Genomic DNA, 18,631 nt, shown 5'->3' with positions numbered 1-18,631 from the left:
ATATCTGCCCCATATTTCAAATCGTTCCTTTGTCATTTGTGTCATCCCAGAGACAACATAGTAAAATTGGTAAACGGATGAAGAGTTGGTCTCTATTATGAAGAGAGAATGGGAGATTGGCAAAAGGGAGATTAGCCTTGACTGCAGGCTAGCTCTCAGACAGGTCCATTTTATGACAAAAGTACATATGGAGGTTGACGTCTACAAAGTAGCCTTAGCAGTGGATCCCCTGAAAAGCTTCATCTCCCCTCAGAGGTACACCCACACCAGCTTGAGGGTCTCTGTGTCACATTAGCACCAAGCTCCTGAACAAGTGCGAGATTTCTCCTATAATTTTGTCCTTCCTATGCCCTTTAATCATAAGCAGATATTTAATAGGACCAGGAAACATTTGACAAAGGAGACAGAGAGCTAGTTCTTATATATTCTTTGGTATCAGCTTATCTATTTCAGGTATCTCTGTGTACCTCATTTTCCCTAGTAAAAAATGGGGTTTGCATCACTCCAAAATATTACAAGGTTGCAAAGATTATTAAACAGTCTGAGACTTCTGATAGGAATTTCAAAGGGAATGTGCATTCTCAAACATCCAGCATTTTATCGTAGAGTTTGTTTTCTGTTATTTTAAAGAGCATAGTTTTCCTGTTACAGGGCATGATATTAGAGGGAAGGAGAAAACATAATAAAGGGGGAAAAAAAGGGTGAGTTTGACAGCAACTTTTAAAGAATTCCAGCTGTATTTATTTCCCTGTTCTTTGTACCTCTTGCTGCTGGCCACGACAACTGGGAATATCTTTCAAATGACACAGGTGGTATAGGAGACTAGAAGAAAATATTACCCCAGGTCAGAAGTGGCCTCTCAAGGGCCACAGTCCTTGAAGCTGTTGGAATACTTCACACGCTAGATGCATCTTTTTTACAGCCTTCTTTTCTTTTCTCAAATAATGATTTCCAATGGCAGTCATTGTGGCAAAATTATTGATCTTAGAAGTTTTAAACTACTCAACTGTAATTTAAATTTACAACACAAGACTTTACAAAGCCATAGGAAAGGCTTAACTCAAGAAATTCAAATAACCTCATTCTGCCTATCTTTACTTTGGTTGTCTATTCCTCTCTTGAATTATTTAAATAATCTATCATATTCTTTGATCAATAATGACTGGAACTATAATCCCTTTCTTATCGATAAAAGATTCATGCATGAGATTTGATTTTTACTTCTACAAGTAAACAAAAATATGTAGAGATTCACATTTAGCATCTTAGTATCTATTTAATATTCTTCTTCCTAGAAGGAAGTTTATGTGATAAAAAAAGTCAGAGTTTGGAGTTAGAAGACATGAGATTGACCATAATTTTAGACAAGCCACTTAACTGAGCTTCTATTTACTTATCTATGAAATAATGATAACAATTTTCCTCTCTGATATTATTCCATGTCTGTGAAAAGACATATATGAACGCAGTCAATATAAACACATATATTCAAAAAATACAGCCCAATGAAAATAATTCTCTCTGCTCTACTCTATGGAGCTTAAATTTTCTAAGGAAAGGACAAAGAAGATTTTAAAAGTCTAGTCTTATTTATAAAGGACCATTCATGTCTTATCTGTAAACATATGGTTTATTTATGCTTTTAATAACGAAACTAGGATAAATAATCAGTTCAGTCGAACATAAAATAATTTTATCAATATAGTATTTGCAGAGAAAGAATTCACTTCATCGAACTATCACAACACTGAATTTCACAGTTAAACCCACATGCAGACTGTAGTATAATTTTACAGAATGTTTTGATGGAATGTGTTAAATATAAAAATAATCCAATGCAATTTCCATTTAGCACATTGTACAAAACTCATTCTTCAATGAAATTAACAAGTTTACAATCTTTCCCATAAGGTGCTATGTATGCAAAGTGCTCTGTAGCAATGAGGTTGAGAGCAGTGAAAAAATACTGTAGAACGCCACAGTAATACAGCTCAGTAATAAATGAAATTGGATATAATGTAGATGAAATCCACTCATAAAATGTAAGACAATGGAGATCTATGATGTGCCATGAGAGATGCTTGTCCTCAGTAGGGGGTGGGGCTGAAGGACTTCACATATATATCATTACATTCCCAATAAAAATGAGTTTAAAGTTGAGGTCATCACTTTTAGAGTGAGTACCATTGCATAGAGAAAAAAGAAAAAGAGAGAAGAGAGACAGATGGTAAAAGAGAGACAGAAAGAGAGACAAAGTACACAATGCTTCTGCAATCCATTTTCCAACTGAGACCAATCCTAAAACAATCAATAGTCCATGACAGCAGTTTTCAGACTAGAGGGTACATCAGAATTACCCAGAGGGCTTGTTAGAACACCAATGGCTCTGCCTCACCCACTGAGTCTCCAATTTAATGGGTATGAGATGAAGGCAGGAATTTGTATTTGGAACAGTTCTGGGTGATGCTGATATCCTGATCAAGGGACCACGTTGTGAGAACCACTGGTCCATTATACCTTTGATCACTGAATGACTCCTTTATTAAAATGAAACACATCTATAAAGATAAAAAAAAAAATAAAGATAATATGCCTGGTCCTTAGGGACGCAGGGCAGCCAGTATGGATTGTATAATGATTAGGGCAGCAGTTCTCAATTTTGCCTACATAGTAAAACCAACTGAAGAATTAAAAAACAAAACAAAACAAAAAACTGATGCCTACACCCATCTAAAACTAATTCGATCTGAATCTCTGGGGTAAGGCCAGGGATTGAATCATTCATGAAAGTGCCCCATGAAAGTCTAATGTGTAGCATAACTGGAGAATCACTGCTTTAGGACATTTTCTTTCACCTCCTCACATAATGAAAAGATGGCCAAACATATGTGCCCTTTGGGGCACTGGCACATGAACAAAGAAAGATATCACAAGGAAATCAAAATCCCCAAGGGGCACACTGATACACAACTATTCCTAGTGATATGGGGGCAGGGGTAATTTAGAAAGAAGTTGTGACCGTGGATTTGCAATGCACTGCAGGGTTAGTTCAGAGGTTTGAAATAACAGAACTTTGGAAGGTGAGCAGTATGCTAATTTAATCCAAGTTTCTTTTCCATTGAATGACACCAGCCAGAGTCTAGAGTCTAGAATGTTGGTAATGGACTGATGTGCAATGTTTACCTGCTATAATGATTGTTACTCATTTTACGCAGCTAAATTATTTACTACATTGATTTAAATTGAGTGGCCCTATAAATAAGGCCCCCAGGAATGAAATGCCACAAGCATTTACCTGTCTACCTCAGAAAGCAAGACTACGGAAACATGCAAAAACAAAGGGCAATTTGAAACAAGATTTACACTTAAAATTACTCATCTGGCATAAATAGAAAGCATGATTATTTCTAAGTGTAAGTGAATAGACATGCCATGGAATCCTTTTCTGGAAGGACTTACAGGTCTGGAGCAATCTTTAGCACTGAGTATACCGGGAAGGACGTTTAGAGCTCATTTTCACAGCCAAAGCCAGAGATTGTAAATAAATCGCCCATGTATGAAACTGGAACTAATATGTGATTATAAATTAAAAGGAATTTAAACAAACCCCAGACGTCAGGACTGGGACTTTCAGGTAATCTTTGGTAAAAGTCAAACATTTGAAAACTATCAATTTGATTTGAATGTAGACATGTTAACTATGTAGACTTAGGTATCAGCCTCCCAGTCCTCCATTAGGAACCGGCACCCCAGGGAGCGTCTGAGCAGCTCTTCTCAAGGTACTTGAGGTGCTACAGACCAGCATTGGCCGACTGGGAACTGCTCAGACAAGCACAGGGATTTAAAAAACCAAAAAAAGATAAAATCTAAAGTCCTCATTAGCTGATTCACTTTGTTATACAGCAGAAACTAAAACACCATTGTAAAGCAATTACACGCCAATAAAGATGTTAAAAAAAAAAAAATCTAAAGTCCTGGTGAGATGCTCAGGTGATCCTTCTCCTCCGCCCTAAGTCTTCCAGAAGACGTCTTGAAAATATCCTGAAAAATAAGAAAAAGGATAGAACTCTGAATATAGTCAGTCAGGATAGTAGCAACCAGGCGCTAAGGATACGAGGGCATCAAGGGAATAGCCGGAACACGAGGAAATGTTGGAAATAATTTTGGTCTTTAGTTACAATCTTCAATATTTTACATCTATATATATATTTTAACACGTTTTAAATATTTTAACATATGTTACAGATATATGCTATATATATTTATTAAACTTCACAAAAGTGCAGAATGGAGACATAGAGCCCATTTAAAGGCAGACAATCACAAAGGGAAATTAATTCTGGAATAGAGTTTAAGCCTCTCCTCCTGTGACCTGTCCCTGTGGCACACGCTCTCCTCTGTACCCATCTCTGGGGCCCTGTAAGGGAGGCAAGGAGGATCTCACTGCTTCAGACAGCTGTGCTTGCAAAGACAGGGGCTGTGACTTAGAGCTGCAAAGGGAATAGAGACTGGTCCCTGTGTGGCTTTGGCCACCCTGTCCGTCTCACCCAGCCCCCCGTCCTGATGGGCTTGGGGCTCAGCAGCCCAGACTTGAAGCGTGTGTGTGTGCAGACACTGAGAAAGGCATGAGCCAACCCAAAGGGGAGGAGACCCCAGGTGGGGGGATCTGTTTAATCCTGCAGACAGGTCAGGCTTAAACTCACCATCAGCCGCGAAGGCTCTTAGGCCTTCCTGTGGTTCAGCGAAACATCTGGGTCTTCACTTCCTCTGTGCACTGCATGCTCTTGCTTCTCTTGGGTCCCAGTGCAATCGGGCTTTCCGGGGAGTGTTCCTGCGTCCCGTGCACTCTCTCTCCTGGGCTCTGACCCGCTCTCTTGGGATAATCCTGGTCTGAATTCTTCAGCTGCCCCCGACTCCTGCCCCTCCTCAGGGCTCCGCGTCCCTGCCTCCTCTCCCACGGACTCCGCCTCCTGTGTGGGTTTAGCTTCCCCTCCCTCCAGAGCCGGCGCTGGCAGTGGGGCCCTCCCTTCCAGGTCAGAAGGTTCCCCTGGAGCCTCGACCGCAGCCTCCGTCTCCCAAGTCACTGTCGCCTCCTCGGTCGCGGGCACCTCCTCCCCGCTCAGCGCTCTTTCCTCGACAACCACCTTCTCTGCAGCTGCCGTTTCTCCTAGTGTCTCACCCACTCTGTGCCAGCTTTCCTCCCCTGCCACATCTGAAAAGGAGGGGGCTTCACGTGCTTCTGTTTGCCCCGCAGCTGGCTTTGAACCTGCCGACGCCTCCCGCTCTGCGGCTGGTCCGGCCGCTCCTCCTTGGTGGCCATCTTCCCCAGCTGCAGCCACGGCCCGCAAGCCCCCGTCCCCCTCGGTGGCCCCGCTCTTCATCAGCCCTACCCCCAGAGCGCACTCTTCCTCCGCCGCCTCCTCTGGGCCCTCATCCATCACTTCTTCACTCAACTTTCCTGCCACGGTGGAGTCTCCCTCGGGAGCATCTTCTTGGATCATGGCTGGGACAGCCACTCCCTGTGGCCCCTGTAAAGGCCCTTCTTTATCCCTCCCCTCCCAGCCCATCAGGCTGGCTTGATCTTTGGCTGCGCACTCCCGGGCCTCGCCGGCAGCCCCGGGTGTCTGCGCCTTCCCCGAGGGCTCGCTTTCGGGAGCTCCTGACATCCCGCCTCCTGCAGGCCTCGGACCCCCGTCCTGCCCTGCGGGGGCCACGCTCTCCCCCACGAGCAGCTCTGCTCTGCCTCTGGGCCCTGTGTCTCCAGCTTCTCTCAGTCTTCCTCCTCCTTCTTTCCCCCAAACCGTTGTGTCTTCCAGGGACTCTTCAAATCCAGGGCATGCTTCAGACAAGGTCACCTCTCTCTCTCTCAGTGAAGCCTCCCCTCGCGGCCCTGCGTCTCCAGTCAGTTCAGACGCCCGCATGGCTGCTTCAACCTCAGCATCATGCTCTGTGTCATTCTGGGGGGCTTGTGTCTCTTCCTCGGGTCTTACTTCCTTCATGGGTTCCCCCTCTTCCTCTTGCAACTTTTGCTCTTCTTCTAAAGTGTCTTCATCCTGAAGCGCCCTTGTCCTTGTTACCGCTTCTCTCTCGGATTCGGTTTCCCCCAGAGGTGGCTTCGGCCTCTCAGCTGTCCTTCTCTCGCGCGCTGCATCTAATTCCTCAGGTGACACTTCTTTCCTCTCATCTTCCGTCTCAGACTCTGACTCCACCTCAACCCCCTCCCTTTCCACAGGGTCCTTACGAAGTCCCTCGAGGCTGTCCTCCAACACCCCCGTCCGAGTTGCCTGGGCCTTCACAGAAGTCGAGGAGCTCAAGGGCGTTTCCCTTCCCAGAACTGCCCCCCTCTCCCTGGCTGGCTCCTCTCCCCGCAGTATGGCCTCTTCTAAACCCTCCTCTCTCTCGGATGTAGCGTCTTCTCCGGGTCCCACGTCCTCTAGGTCTGTGGACGCTTCCCTCTCACTGTCCTCCACACCTGGCTGTGCAGGCCCGGCCCCGCTCACAGCCGCTCCCCCAGGCTCTCCCTCCTCCGGCCTCGCCGCCTCTCTCAGGGCCGCTGCCTCCTGAGCGCTCTGTGACTTCAGGGCTGCTGCCTGGCTTGTAAGCACGGCCTTCCCCTCACCCTGCTCCCCGTCGGAAGCTGCCGTGTCCGCCTCCAGCACCGTCTGCTTCAAGGCCTGCTCCTCGGAAGCCGCGCCTTCACTCAGACCTCCAGAATCTCTTGCTGCCTCTCGTCCTCTGGGGTCTAACCCCTCTTTTTGTGGCCTTCTATCCCCTTCTGCTTCTGCCTCTGCCCCACCTACTACGCCCTGAGGGATATTACTTTCCTCTGTAAACTGTCCTACTAATGCCGGCTGCTCTACTGTTGGCTTCCACTGCCCCAAGGGAACCTCATGAACCCCTGCTTTTCCCCACGGCGCTGCATCCCCTTTTTCTTCTGTGTCAGCATCCCTGTGTTGGGGACCTTCATCTTCCTCCACTGCGTCTTTCTTCTCCAGTGTATGCTCTTCTGATGCAACTTGCTTGGATTCCTTGTTTGAGCTGAGTGCTGCCCTTTCCTCCACCACTAAATTCCTGTTCGGTGCTATAAAATAAGGTTAGAAATCAAGGTTACTTTAATCAAGGTGCAGGGAGGAGATATTACAAAAAATCTTAGATATATAAGAGATATTTATATATAATATCAAGGGGCTACTTATATTATCTATACAACATTTTCTTGGTTCTAGGATGCCATTGACTATAACATGTACCATGATTTAACGATGGCTTTTTGTGATGAAAAGAAATGGTATCAAATTTAATGGGCACGTTGGTATTAAAGGAAAATTGAACATCAGAAATGTTGAAAACAAACAAAAAGTCCATGTCTTAAAATAATAAAATCTCTCTCTTTCTCTCTCTCTGTCACACGCACACACACACACATATCCCACTTTCATTTGAAATATTAGGACATGCAGAAAAAAATTATGCAACAAGGAAAATAGTGAGGACTTAATCTTAAGAATCATTGTTCCCTATAGCACCATAATATGCCTGTTAGCGTATGTTTCTTGTACTCATATGGGCATTTAGCAACAGAATCATAATACAATGTGAGCTGATCATTATCCCATACATTACTCCCATTAAAGCTACTATATCTAGATATAATCATCAAATAACTTTGTAGTTCAAGGTAAGACTTTTTACTAAAGACACAAATTTGTATTATAGGTCAGAATACCTCCCATCTACATTCAGAAACTGATTTGCCTTTGGCAAAACAGGATCACAGAGCAAGACAAGACTTTGTAGTCTGGGACAATTTTCAACATAAATAACCTACTTGAAGTATTTCATAAGTTCTCATCCATAATTTCCTGCAAATCTGGGTGTTCTAGCTTTTATACTTCAATAAATACAAGTTCAATATGTTTCTTAGAAGGCTTCAAATAGATTTCTTATTATTTAGCAACTACATGTATTTCTGTTGCAATGATCCATGCAAAATAAATAAAGGCATTTCAGGCCAAATACCCAAAGCATTTAAATTTTCCAACTGCAGAATAATACTTAGGGAGATAGCTTCTAAAATGGTCATCTCAATGCTTTCTATCAATCTAATCTTTTTCATTTGTAAAACACACTGGACTAGGTGCTGTAAAATAAGAAGTTATAAAACCAGGGTGTCAACCTCCAAATTATATAAATTTAAAAAGCAGGCAAGTGTGTCTTCCTCACATTTTTTCTATTGCTTGCCCTTTTGGATAGCCATCTCACCCCCACCCCATCACCAACAATCTCCCAGAAACCTAAAGCCCTGATCTTACTCACTTCATCCCTATTCTGATACCCCATCTGGGAATGTCTTATAACTCCAGTTCCTCTCCTAACACCGCACCTGGCTGTCCTTTGTTGCCTTCCCTTGGCCTCTTGCCGACTATTAAAATAACATTTTGAAGTAAGACAATAACAGCAGATATTACATTTCCTTTAAAAATGTATTTGGAAGGTAACTTTATTCGAATGAGTAACATAGAAATGTGAGGTCTATCAGCGGGGGTGGTGTTGACTTTTATAGGGGGTCCTCAGCATATCACAGCAGTTATTTACTAAATATAGAACCAAATGCTCACTCAGAGAACATGGAGCCAATTCACTTGAAAGAATACAGTTTGTTTTATTTTGTTACAGATTATTACTGGATTCAAAGCAAATGAAAACCATGAGGAACAACAATGTGTCAAGTCCCTTTAGTAGTATATGTGTTGTTATTCAAATTCCTGCATGAAAGTATATTAAAAAGTTGTCAGAGGAATCAGGCTCCCTGACTTCAGACTATACTACAAAGCTACAGTAATCAAGACAGTATGGTACTGGCACAAAAACAGAAATATAGATCAATGCAACAAGATAGAAAGCCCAGAGATAAATCCACGCATATATGGTCACCTAATCTTTGATAAAGGAGGCAAGAATATACAATGGAGAAAAGACAGCCTCTTCAATAAGCGGTGCTGGGAAAACTGGACACCTACATGTAAATGAATTAAATTAGAACACTCCCTAACACCATACACAAAAATAAACTCAAAATGGATTAAAGACCTAAATGTAAGGCCAGACACTATCAAACTCTTAGAGGAAAACATACGCAGAACACTCTATGACATAAATCACAGCAAGATCCTTTTTGACCCACCTCCTAGAGAAATGGAAATAAAAACAAAAGTAGACAAATGGGACCTAATGAAACTTAAAAGCTTTTGCACAGCAAAGGAAAACATAAAAAAGATGAAAAGACAACCCTCAGAATGAGAGGAAATATTTGCAAATGAAGCAACTGACAAAGGATTAATCTCCGAAATTTACAAGCAGCACATGGAGCTCAATATCAAAAAAACAAACAACCCAATCCAAAAATGGGCAGAAGACCTAAATAGACATTTCTCCAAAGAAGATATACAGATTGCCAACAAACACATGAAAGGAAGCTCAACATCACTAATCATTAGAGAAATGCACATCAAAACTACAATGAGGTATCACCTCACACCAGTCAGAATGGCCATCATCAAAAAATCTACAAACAGTAAGTGCTGGAGAGGGTGTGGAGAAAAGGGAACCCTCTTGCACTGTTGGTGGGAATGTCAATTGATACAGCCACTATGGAGAACAGTATGGACGTTCCTTAAAAAACTAAGAATAGAGCTACCATACAACCCAGCAATCCCACTACTGGGCATATACCCTGAGAAAACCATAATTCAAAAAGAGTCATGTACCACAATGTTCATTGGAGCTCTATTTACAATAGCCAGGACATGGAAGCAACCTAAGTGTCCATCGACAGATGAATGCATAAAGAAGATGTGGCACATATATACAATGGAATATTACTCAGCCATGAAAAGAAACGAAATTGAATTATTTGTAGTGAGGTGGATGGACCTAGAGACTGTCATACATAGTGAAGTAAGTCAGAAAGAGAAAAACAAATACTGTATGCTAACACATATATCTGGAATCTAAAAAAAAAATGGTTCTGAAGAACCTAGGGGCAGGACAAGAATAAAGACGCAGACGTAGAGAATGGACTTGAGGACATGGTGAGGGGGAAGGGTAAGCTGGGATGAAGTGAGAAAGTGGCATTGACATATATACACTACCAAATGTAAAATAGATAGCTGGTAGGAAGTAGCCGCATAGCACAGGGAGATCAGCTCGGTGCTTTGTGTCCACCTAGAGGGGTGGGATAGGGAGTGTGTGAGGGAGACACAAGAGGGAGGAGATATGGGGATGTATGTATACGTATAGCTGACTTACTTTGTTATACAGCAGAAACTAACACATCATTGTAAAGCAATTATACTCCAATAAAGATGTTTAAAAAAAAAGTCAATAATGAAAAATGTTTAAAGAAAGTCCTCTGTTTTGCTAAGCTGGCCTCTAAATTTATGGAATTAAAGAACATTCAGGAATACAGGGTAATAAAATTGCCTAGCCACCATGTAATAATATACTATGCCTAAATTCTAGGAGAGAAAGTGCTAATGGCATCCAGCTGAGCTATTACATGCACGCACACACACACACACACACACACACACATACACAGGGGAGTCAGACATGACATTTCTGAAGCAAAGGAGAAAGAGTAATTGAAGCCCTTCTAAGAAATATCAGTACAAAAATACGACATGGTTTTGATAGCAACCTCATGGGCTTTTGGGGAAAAAAAATAATGAATATAAGAAAGTGAGCAATGTTCACAAACAGGGGAAATCTGATTTAGTGGCTGAGTGTGTACTTGGGAGTCAGGCAGACCTGGGTGAGAATGCCAGCTCTGCCACATAGTTGTACGAACTTGGGAAATAACACTTCTCTAAGCCTTCATTCTCTTACCCATAAAACGGGAAAAGCAACACTTGACTCACAGAATCCTTGTGAGAGTAAACCATAACATGCTTAGCACAGTGCCTGGCACACAGGAAGCCCTAACAAATCTTCCTTACACACTCCCCTCCCACTGCGTACAATGTATGATATTTTCTTGCTTGAATTGGATTTAATAGACAACAACTACTCTACCTGCATTGCAGAAGTTTGGGGAGGTACACTAGAACTCCTCTGGTTGAACTCCCATTACGAAAGATTTGGATTCTCGAAGCTCAGTGTCCTTCTGCAACTCAGCCCACTGCAAGTTCAAGTGTCACCTGGTCCTCTCCACATTGCCCCGGGGGAACGGGAGCTCAGGGAACCAGCACAAGTGCAAATCGTCTGGCTGCTTCTATTTGTTGTGAGTAATAAAGTCCTTTTTCTCTGACCCAGGAGTCTTGTGTCTTCTGATGCAACTGTGGCTGGCTAACTTATTTACTTGATAATAGAGTGAAATCTCAAATACCTCTCAGTGCTTGATGCCTGTTATTAAAAATTGGAGGCGGGGGTAATGTGACCATATGAGGAATAAAATGAATCACTCTCCCCCCGCCAACTGCCACACACACATGCGTGTATTCAAATCAGGGTGCTTTTTAAAAGTCATCCACTAAATATAGGGAAACCTGATTTCAAGGACACGGGCTGTTTGACCAGATATGTATGAGTCATGGCCTGTTGAGTCACTCTAATGCGCACTCTTGCGGCTGGAGTACTCATCACCAAGAGCCAGGTCATCTGCTGATGGCAATGAATACTTCCCGAGTTTTATAAAATAAGGAGTTCAAGTAAATCATCATGAAATGTGCCTGGTCTCTTCATGTCTCCAATGGGTCAGTTAGGTATATCCACCTACCTGGTCAGCTAACTGGGAGGCAGGCTAAGAAATAAGACTGGTCTGAAAATCCCTACCAGTATTTTTCATTATCTGAAGTCCTTTTTTAAAAAATTCTAAGCACCACTGTATTCAAGAAAGAATGATAACTTTCATATCTGCTGTCAGCTCCAAAGCTCCCCTTAATGCCTCCACCTCCTGCCATCATATTCACTAGTTGAAAAGAAAATAAAGCTGGTAGAAGGAGGAAACAAGGATAGGAAGATGAAAGATGGAAACAGCACTGTCTTTTGCAGAGGATTTCTCAAGGTCTTTCCTAGGTAACGATGTGCCCTTACCTGCACCTGTGTCAATCTCCACCTTCCTTGAGTGCTTCTCTCCTCTGTCTGCACTGCTAACACCAGACTCAGAGTCATAGTGGCAGTGGCAGCCAGGACCCACAGCTTCAGCTACTACCCATCCAACTGATTGGAGACCATATAAAATATCAAAATGTGTTAAAAACAGGTCATGGGAACATTGTAAGTGGAACAGCAGAAAGTGGAATTAATTTAAAATCATTCACATTAAAATATGACCCTGTTTTTAACATTTATTAAGATTAAACAGAGTTCAAGCTATGATTTCAAAAAGAAAACACAATAGAAGATCATGAAGTAAAGAAATCCATGCAAAGAAATACTTGCATTAAAACAAAAAAGGCAACAGCCAGAAGCAGTGATGGATTTGCCAAATACACATGCAATGAGATGACTGGAAAGGAGTTTAGTTGCCTTTTGCTTTTTAGAAACGTGTTATGGCTTTTATTATCCCAATCATCACTGTTCTATTAGATTTCTAAAACTACCAGAACTGACTATACTATAAGCATTTCATCCATTAGCAGATTTTAGTGATTTGACCCCAATACTCACTCCATGTGAACAGAGCCAAAAAGCTATTGCATGATTCCTATAAATTTGACAGTAAAAGCTGTTGTAGAGATTCCTGTTATCTGCAGCTGACTACTAGCACTGAACTTTAGGAACACAAAGACCTAAGAAGTTCAAGTCCCATACTAACTGTGTCAGCTTGGGTAAGTTCTTCGTCCTAAGCCTAAGCCTCAGTTTACCAATCTGTGAAAAAGAGATATCTACTCAGTGGTTACATTGGGAGGATTAAATGAAATAATACGTGTAGAACATGCTTATATTTCACTTATTAGCAAGTGCCTGAGCACTTAATAAATAATAATAGATGATGAAATGATGAGCATGTCTATTATAAGTATTATTGCCCAACCTGATAACTCTCGACAACACTTTAATATCCATTAACTTTGTCTTTAGTGTCTGGCACATCCCTGTCTACATCTGATGACCTGTGTCTCTAAATCCCTGACATCTTACATTATGCCGCCCCCTGGTTAACAAAAGCTCACTCAAATAACACTAGACCTAGATTTGCCCTCCTAGATAAGAGCACAGTTTCTCCAAAATACCCTTTCATCCCTCCCTCCCTCCCTCCCTTGCTCTCTATCTCTCCCTTTCCTTCTCTACCTACCTTCTCTCTTCCTTTCTTGCTTTCTTTCCTCTCAGATATTCTGAGCAATTTGGTCCAAAGACTGTACTTCAAGAAAAAACACAACTAGAATGTGGTCCCTTGCTCAGTTTAAGGTGAATTGCTAAGGAGCAGTTAGTTACTTACTGATCCCTCTGTGTTTGGAAACAAATAGTGAAATATCTGCCTCATGTGGCTTTTGGAGAAAAAATGGAATGACTTAACTATACTAATCTTAAGAGAACAAACATGGAAATGAAAAGAGGTGCATCACATAGTTCCAATGTATTCTCTTTAAAAAATGTTTTGAACATCAGTTTTCCTCATTCATCCAATACACCAAATAAAAAAAGTCTTTTACAATAATTTAAAGATGACATCAACTCATGAAACTTAGGTTATATTTGAATTTTTTAAAACCAAGCCAACCTTTAGTAACTTTATAACACAGTACCTATAATTTAAATATCATCTTACCCACAGCACTGTATAACTAGAGAGCTTAAATAAACAGTGTTTTAGGTCTTTGTGTATAAATCTGCTTTGCTGACTAAGCAATAGAAATCCCAAGGATGGTAGGCAGGAGGGTGGGAGGAAGCCTGATTTGGTATCAATTACTGAAGCTTTGTTTCATCAGAGCCAACAGGACATCTAGGTTTCTCCCCCAAGTAGTCCACAGGCTAAAAAGAAATATGGTTTATTTTACAAATATTGAATCATTATGTTGTACACCTAAAATTAATATAATGCTGTATGTCAATTATACGTCAATTGAAAATTTTTTCCATATGGTTTACAAAAATAATAGTAATAATAAACAATTAGCAGCTACTGAACCAAAAGACTATTCTAAGAAGCCAAACAGTACTAGCATAATCTGAAAATTACAACTCACTCAGAATTGCCTGAAGCATGTAATCTTTCTGTCTCAGGACTGTAATCACCACTTGCCCACATCAGCTGGCTTGCCCCTGGAGGGTTAGGCTTTGGAAGTCAATGAGAGCCTGGACAGTTTGGTGCTGCCTGCTTCAGATTCAGCAAGAATGGGACACTGGCCTGAGCATTAAGGATTTATTAGGTGTGAGATCAGAAAATACCTCACTTGGTCATTTTTTTCTCAGATGTTCTTCTGAAACTGAAACTTAAAAGCAAGACCTTGGCCACTGTCTAACTTTGACCGTTTTCCACCTACAGTAAAGGAGGACTATGCATGCTGAGACTCCCATGCCAGCAATGTGACACATCACCCTGTTTCCTCTATCTATTTAGCCCTTCATCCCTCAAGGCTCCGCTCCTTCACCTTGCTATAAAGATGACCATTAAAAGCAAAGAGAGTTGTCAGTTCCCACAGCATTTGTAGCAAAATGGAAGAGGCTCAAACAGAGAATTTCACAGAGAAATACTTTTTCCACTCAAATGATATAGGATATTTCAAGATGTTTTTAAAATACCAAAATATTATTGCATTCCAATGTGAGCTTCTTTTATTATGAAACAAACATATTTTAAAATAATATATACATTGTACTTTCCCAAAATATGAAAATAGTACATATTCACTACTTAAAGCTTGAAACGATAAAAAGTACAGAGAAGAAAACAAAAATATCCTAGTTTCACCACTCAGAAACAAATACTAGTTAATATTTTGGAAGATTTCTAAGTATTTTTTTACTCTCAGTTAGATGACATTTTGTATCCCATTTTATTCATTTAGCAATATATTGTGACTATATCCACATATCATTAAATAAGAACTATTCTTCAATAACTGCACAGAATATTCTAATAAGGTTTTACCAAAATTTGGCTAACCAACTGCCTAGTGTTAAATATTGAATTATTACCATTTTTGTGATTATAAAGCTACTTAAAATACTACTTATAATTATTTTATTATTTCTGACTATTGCCTTAGGATAAATTGTTGGAACTGGAATTTCTGGGTCCAAGAGCATGATAATTTTTAGAAGCTTTTGATATATGTTTCTCTATGTACTTCAAAAAAGGAGGTATCAATTAACAATTTCACCTATAATGATGAGAGGCCTTATGTCCCTGTACTATTGCTGACAGTTTTCAATTTCTACCAATTCTTTTTAAATTTGATAATTTATTGAAAAGTGGTAGCAAGGATATGGTTTGCAATATTTGTAGGCAAGCTTTCTAAATTCATTCCCTCTCCTCTGCTTGCTTTGAAACTACACAAATTGTTCCCATCTTAAAACATGCTAAGAAGAATAACTGAGGCAGAAGAATGGATAAGTGACATGGAAGAGAAAATAGTGGAAATAACTACCGCACAACAGAATAAAGAAAAAAGAATGGAAAGAATTGAGGACAATCTCACAGACCTTTGGGACAACATTAAATGCACCTACATTTGAATCATAGGGGTCCCAGAAGAGGAAGAGAAAAAAAAAGGGATTGAGAAAATATTTGTAGAGATTATAGTTGACAGCTTCCCTGATATGGGTAAGGAAATAGTCAATCAAGTCCAGGAAGCTCAGAGAGTCCCATACAGGATAAATCCAAGGAGAAAGACTCTAAGACACATATTAATCAAACTATCAAAAAATAATACAAAGAAAAAATATTAAAAGCAGCAAGGGAAAAACAACAATTAACATACAAGGGAATCCCCATAACGTTAACAGCTGATCTTTTGGAAGAAACTCTGCAAGCCAAAAGGGAGTGGCAGGACATATTTAAAGTGATGAAAGGGAAGAACCTACAACCAAGATTACTCTACCCAGCAAGGATCTCATTCAGATTCAATGGAGAAATTAACACCTTTACAGATAAGGAAAAGCTAAGAGAATTCAGCACCACCAAACCAGCTCTACAACAAATGCGAAAGGAACTTCTCTAGGCAGGAAACACAAGAAAAGGAAAAGACTTACAATGACAAACCCAAAACAATTAAGAAAATGGTAATAGGAAAATACATATCAATAATTACCTTAAATGTAAATGGATTAAATGCTCCAACCAAAAGACATACATTGGCTGAATGGACAAAAAACAAGACCTGTATATAGGCTGTCTACAGGAGACCCACTTCAGACCTAGGGACACATACAGACTGAAAGTGAGGGGATGGAAAAAGATATTCCATGCAAATGGAAATCAAAAGAAAGCTGGAGTAGCAATTCTCATATCACACAAAATAGACTTTAAAATAAAGACTATTACAAGAGACAAAGAAGGACACTACCGAATGATCAAGGGATGAATCCAAGAAGATACAACAATTGTAAATATTTATGCACCCAACATAGGAGAACTTCAATACATAAGGCAAATGCTAACAGCCATAAAAGGGGAAATTGACAGTAACACAGTCATAGTAGGGGACTTTAACACCCCACTTTCACCAATGGACAGATCATTCAAAATGAAAATAAATAAGAAAACACAAGCTTTAAATGAAACATTAAACAATATGGCCTTAATTGATATTTATAGGACATTCCATCCAAAAACAACAGAATACACTTTCTTCTCAAGTGCTCATGGAACATTCTCCAGGATAGATCATACCTTGGGTCACAAATCAAGCCTTGGTAAATTTAAGAATATTGAAATCGTATCAAGTATCTTTTCAGACCACAATGCTATGAGACTAGATATCAATTACAGGAAAAAATCTGTAAAAAATACAAACACATGGAGGCTAAACAATACACTACTAAATAACCAAGAGATCACTGAAGAAATCAAAGAGGAAATTTAAAAATACCTAGAAACAAATGACAATGAAAACACGACGACCCAAAACCTATGGGATGCAGCAAAACCAGTTCTAGGAGGGAAGTTTATATCAATACAATCCTACATCAAGAAACAAGAAACATCTCAAATAAACAACCTAACCTTACACCTAAAGCAATTACAGAAAGAAGAACAAAAAACCCCAAAAGTTAGCAGAAGGAAAGAAATCATAAAGATCAGATCAGAAATAAATGAAACAGAAATGAAGGAAACAATAGCAAAGATCAATAAAACTAAAAGCTGGTTCTTTGAGAAGATAAACAAAATTGATAAACCATTAGCCAGACTCATCAAGAAAAAAAGGGAGAAATTCAAATCATTAGAATTAGAAATGAAAAAGGAGAAGTAACAACTGACACTGCAGAAATACACAGAATCATGAGAGATTACCACAAGCAACTATATGCCAATAAAATGGACAACCTGGAAGAAATGGACAAATTCTTAGAAAAGCACAACTTTCTGAGACTGAACCAGGAAGAAACAGAAAATATAAACCGACCAATCACAAGCACTGAAATTGAGACTCTGATTTAAAATCTTCCAACAAACAAAAACCCAGGACCAGATGGCTTCACAGGCAAATTCTATCAAACATTTAGAGAAGAGCTAACACCTGTCCTTCTCAAACTCTTCCAAAATATAGCAGAGGGAGGAACACTCCCAAACTCATTCTACGAGGCCACCATCACCCTGAAACCAAAACCAAACAAAGATGTCACAAAAAAAGAAAACACAGGCCAATATCAGTGACGAACATAGATGCAAAACTCCTCAACAAAATACTAGCAAACAGAATCCAAGAGCACATTAAAAGGATCGTACACCATGATCCAGTGGGATTTATCCCAGGAATGCAAGAATTCTTCAATATATTCAAATCAATCAATGTGATAAACCATATTAACAAATTGAAGGAGAAAAACCACATGATCATCTCAATAGATGCAGGAAAAGCTTTCGACAAAATTCAACACCAATTTTTGATAAAAACCCTCCAGAAAGTAGGCATATAGGGAACTTAGCTCAACATAATAAAGGCCATATATGACAAGCCCACAGCCAACATCATTCTCAATGGTGAAAAGCTGAAACCATGTCCACTAAGATCAGGAACCAGACAAGGTTGCCCACTCTCACCACTATTATTCAACATAGTTTTGGAAGTTTTAGCCACAGCAATCAGAGAAAAAGAAATAAAAGGAATCCAAATCAGAAAAGAATAAGTAAAGCTGTCACTGTTCGCAGATGACATGATACTATACATAGAGAATCCTAAAGATGCTACCAGAAAACTGCTTGAGCTAAATAATGAATTTGGTAAAGTAGCAGGATATAAAATTAATGCACAGAAATCTCATGCATTTCTATACACTAATGATGAAAAATCTGAAAGAGAAATTAAGGAAACACTCCCATTTACCATTTCAACAAAAAGAATAAAATATCTAGGAATAAACCTACCTAAGGAGACAAAAGACCTGTATGCAGAAAACTATAAGACACTGAAGAAAGAAATTAAAGATGATACAAACAGATGGAGAGATATACCACATTCTTGGA

The 18,631-nt window shown here is 40.1% G+C and overlaps 1 protein-coding gene across 3 annotated transcripts in view; it reads right to left on the bottom strand.

Moving 5' to 3' along the window:
* Nucleotides 1-1,611: 1,611 nt before the first annotated feature.
* The window catches only part of ERICH3 (glutamate rich 3), a 118,360-nt gene continuing 101,340 nt past the window's right edge, over nt 1,612-18,631 (bottom strand). For 2 of the 3 annotated variants that reach the window (XM_082418763.1, XM_082418764.1), the window contains exons 13-15: nt 12,094-12,219; nt 4,704-7,081; nt 1,612-4,041 (exon numbers count right to left, since the gene is read on the bottom strand). In XM_082418763.1, coding sequence (XP_082274889.1) covers nt 4,722-7,081; nt 12,094-12,219 — 2,486 coding nt within the window. In that variant the 3' untranslated portion in view covers nt 1,612-4,041; nt 4,704-4,721. The remainder of the gene's footprint in view (nt 4,042-4,703; nt 7,082-12,093; nt 12,220-18,631) is intronic. The other variant, XM_082418765.1, reaches the window with a different exon arrangement.

This window comes from Balaenoptera physalus, assembly GCF_965194825.1.
Source record: "Balaenoptera physalus genome assembly, chromosome: 1".
Taxonomy (NCBI): domain Eukaryota; kingdom Metazoa; phylum Chordata; class Mammalia; order Artiodactyla; family Balaenopteridae; genus Balaenoptera; species Balaenoptera physalus.
The sequence above is the reverse complement of the archived record's forward strand: the minus strand, read 5'-3'. Positions and strand labels throughout refer to the sequence as shown.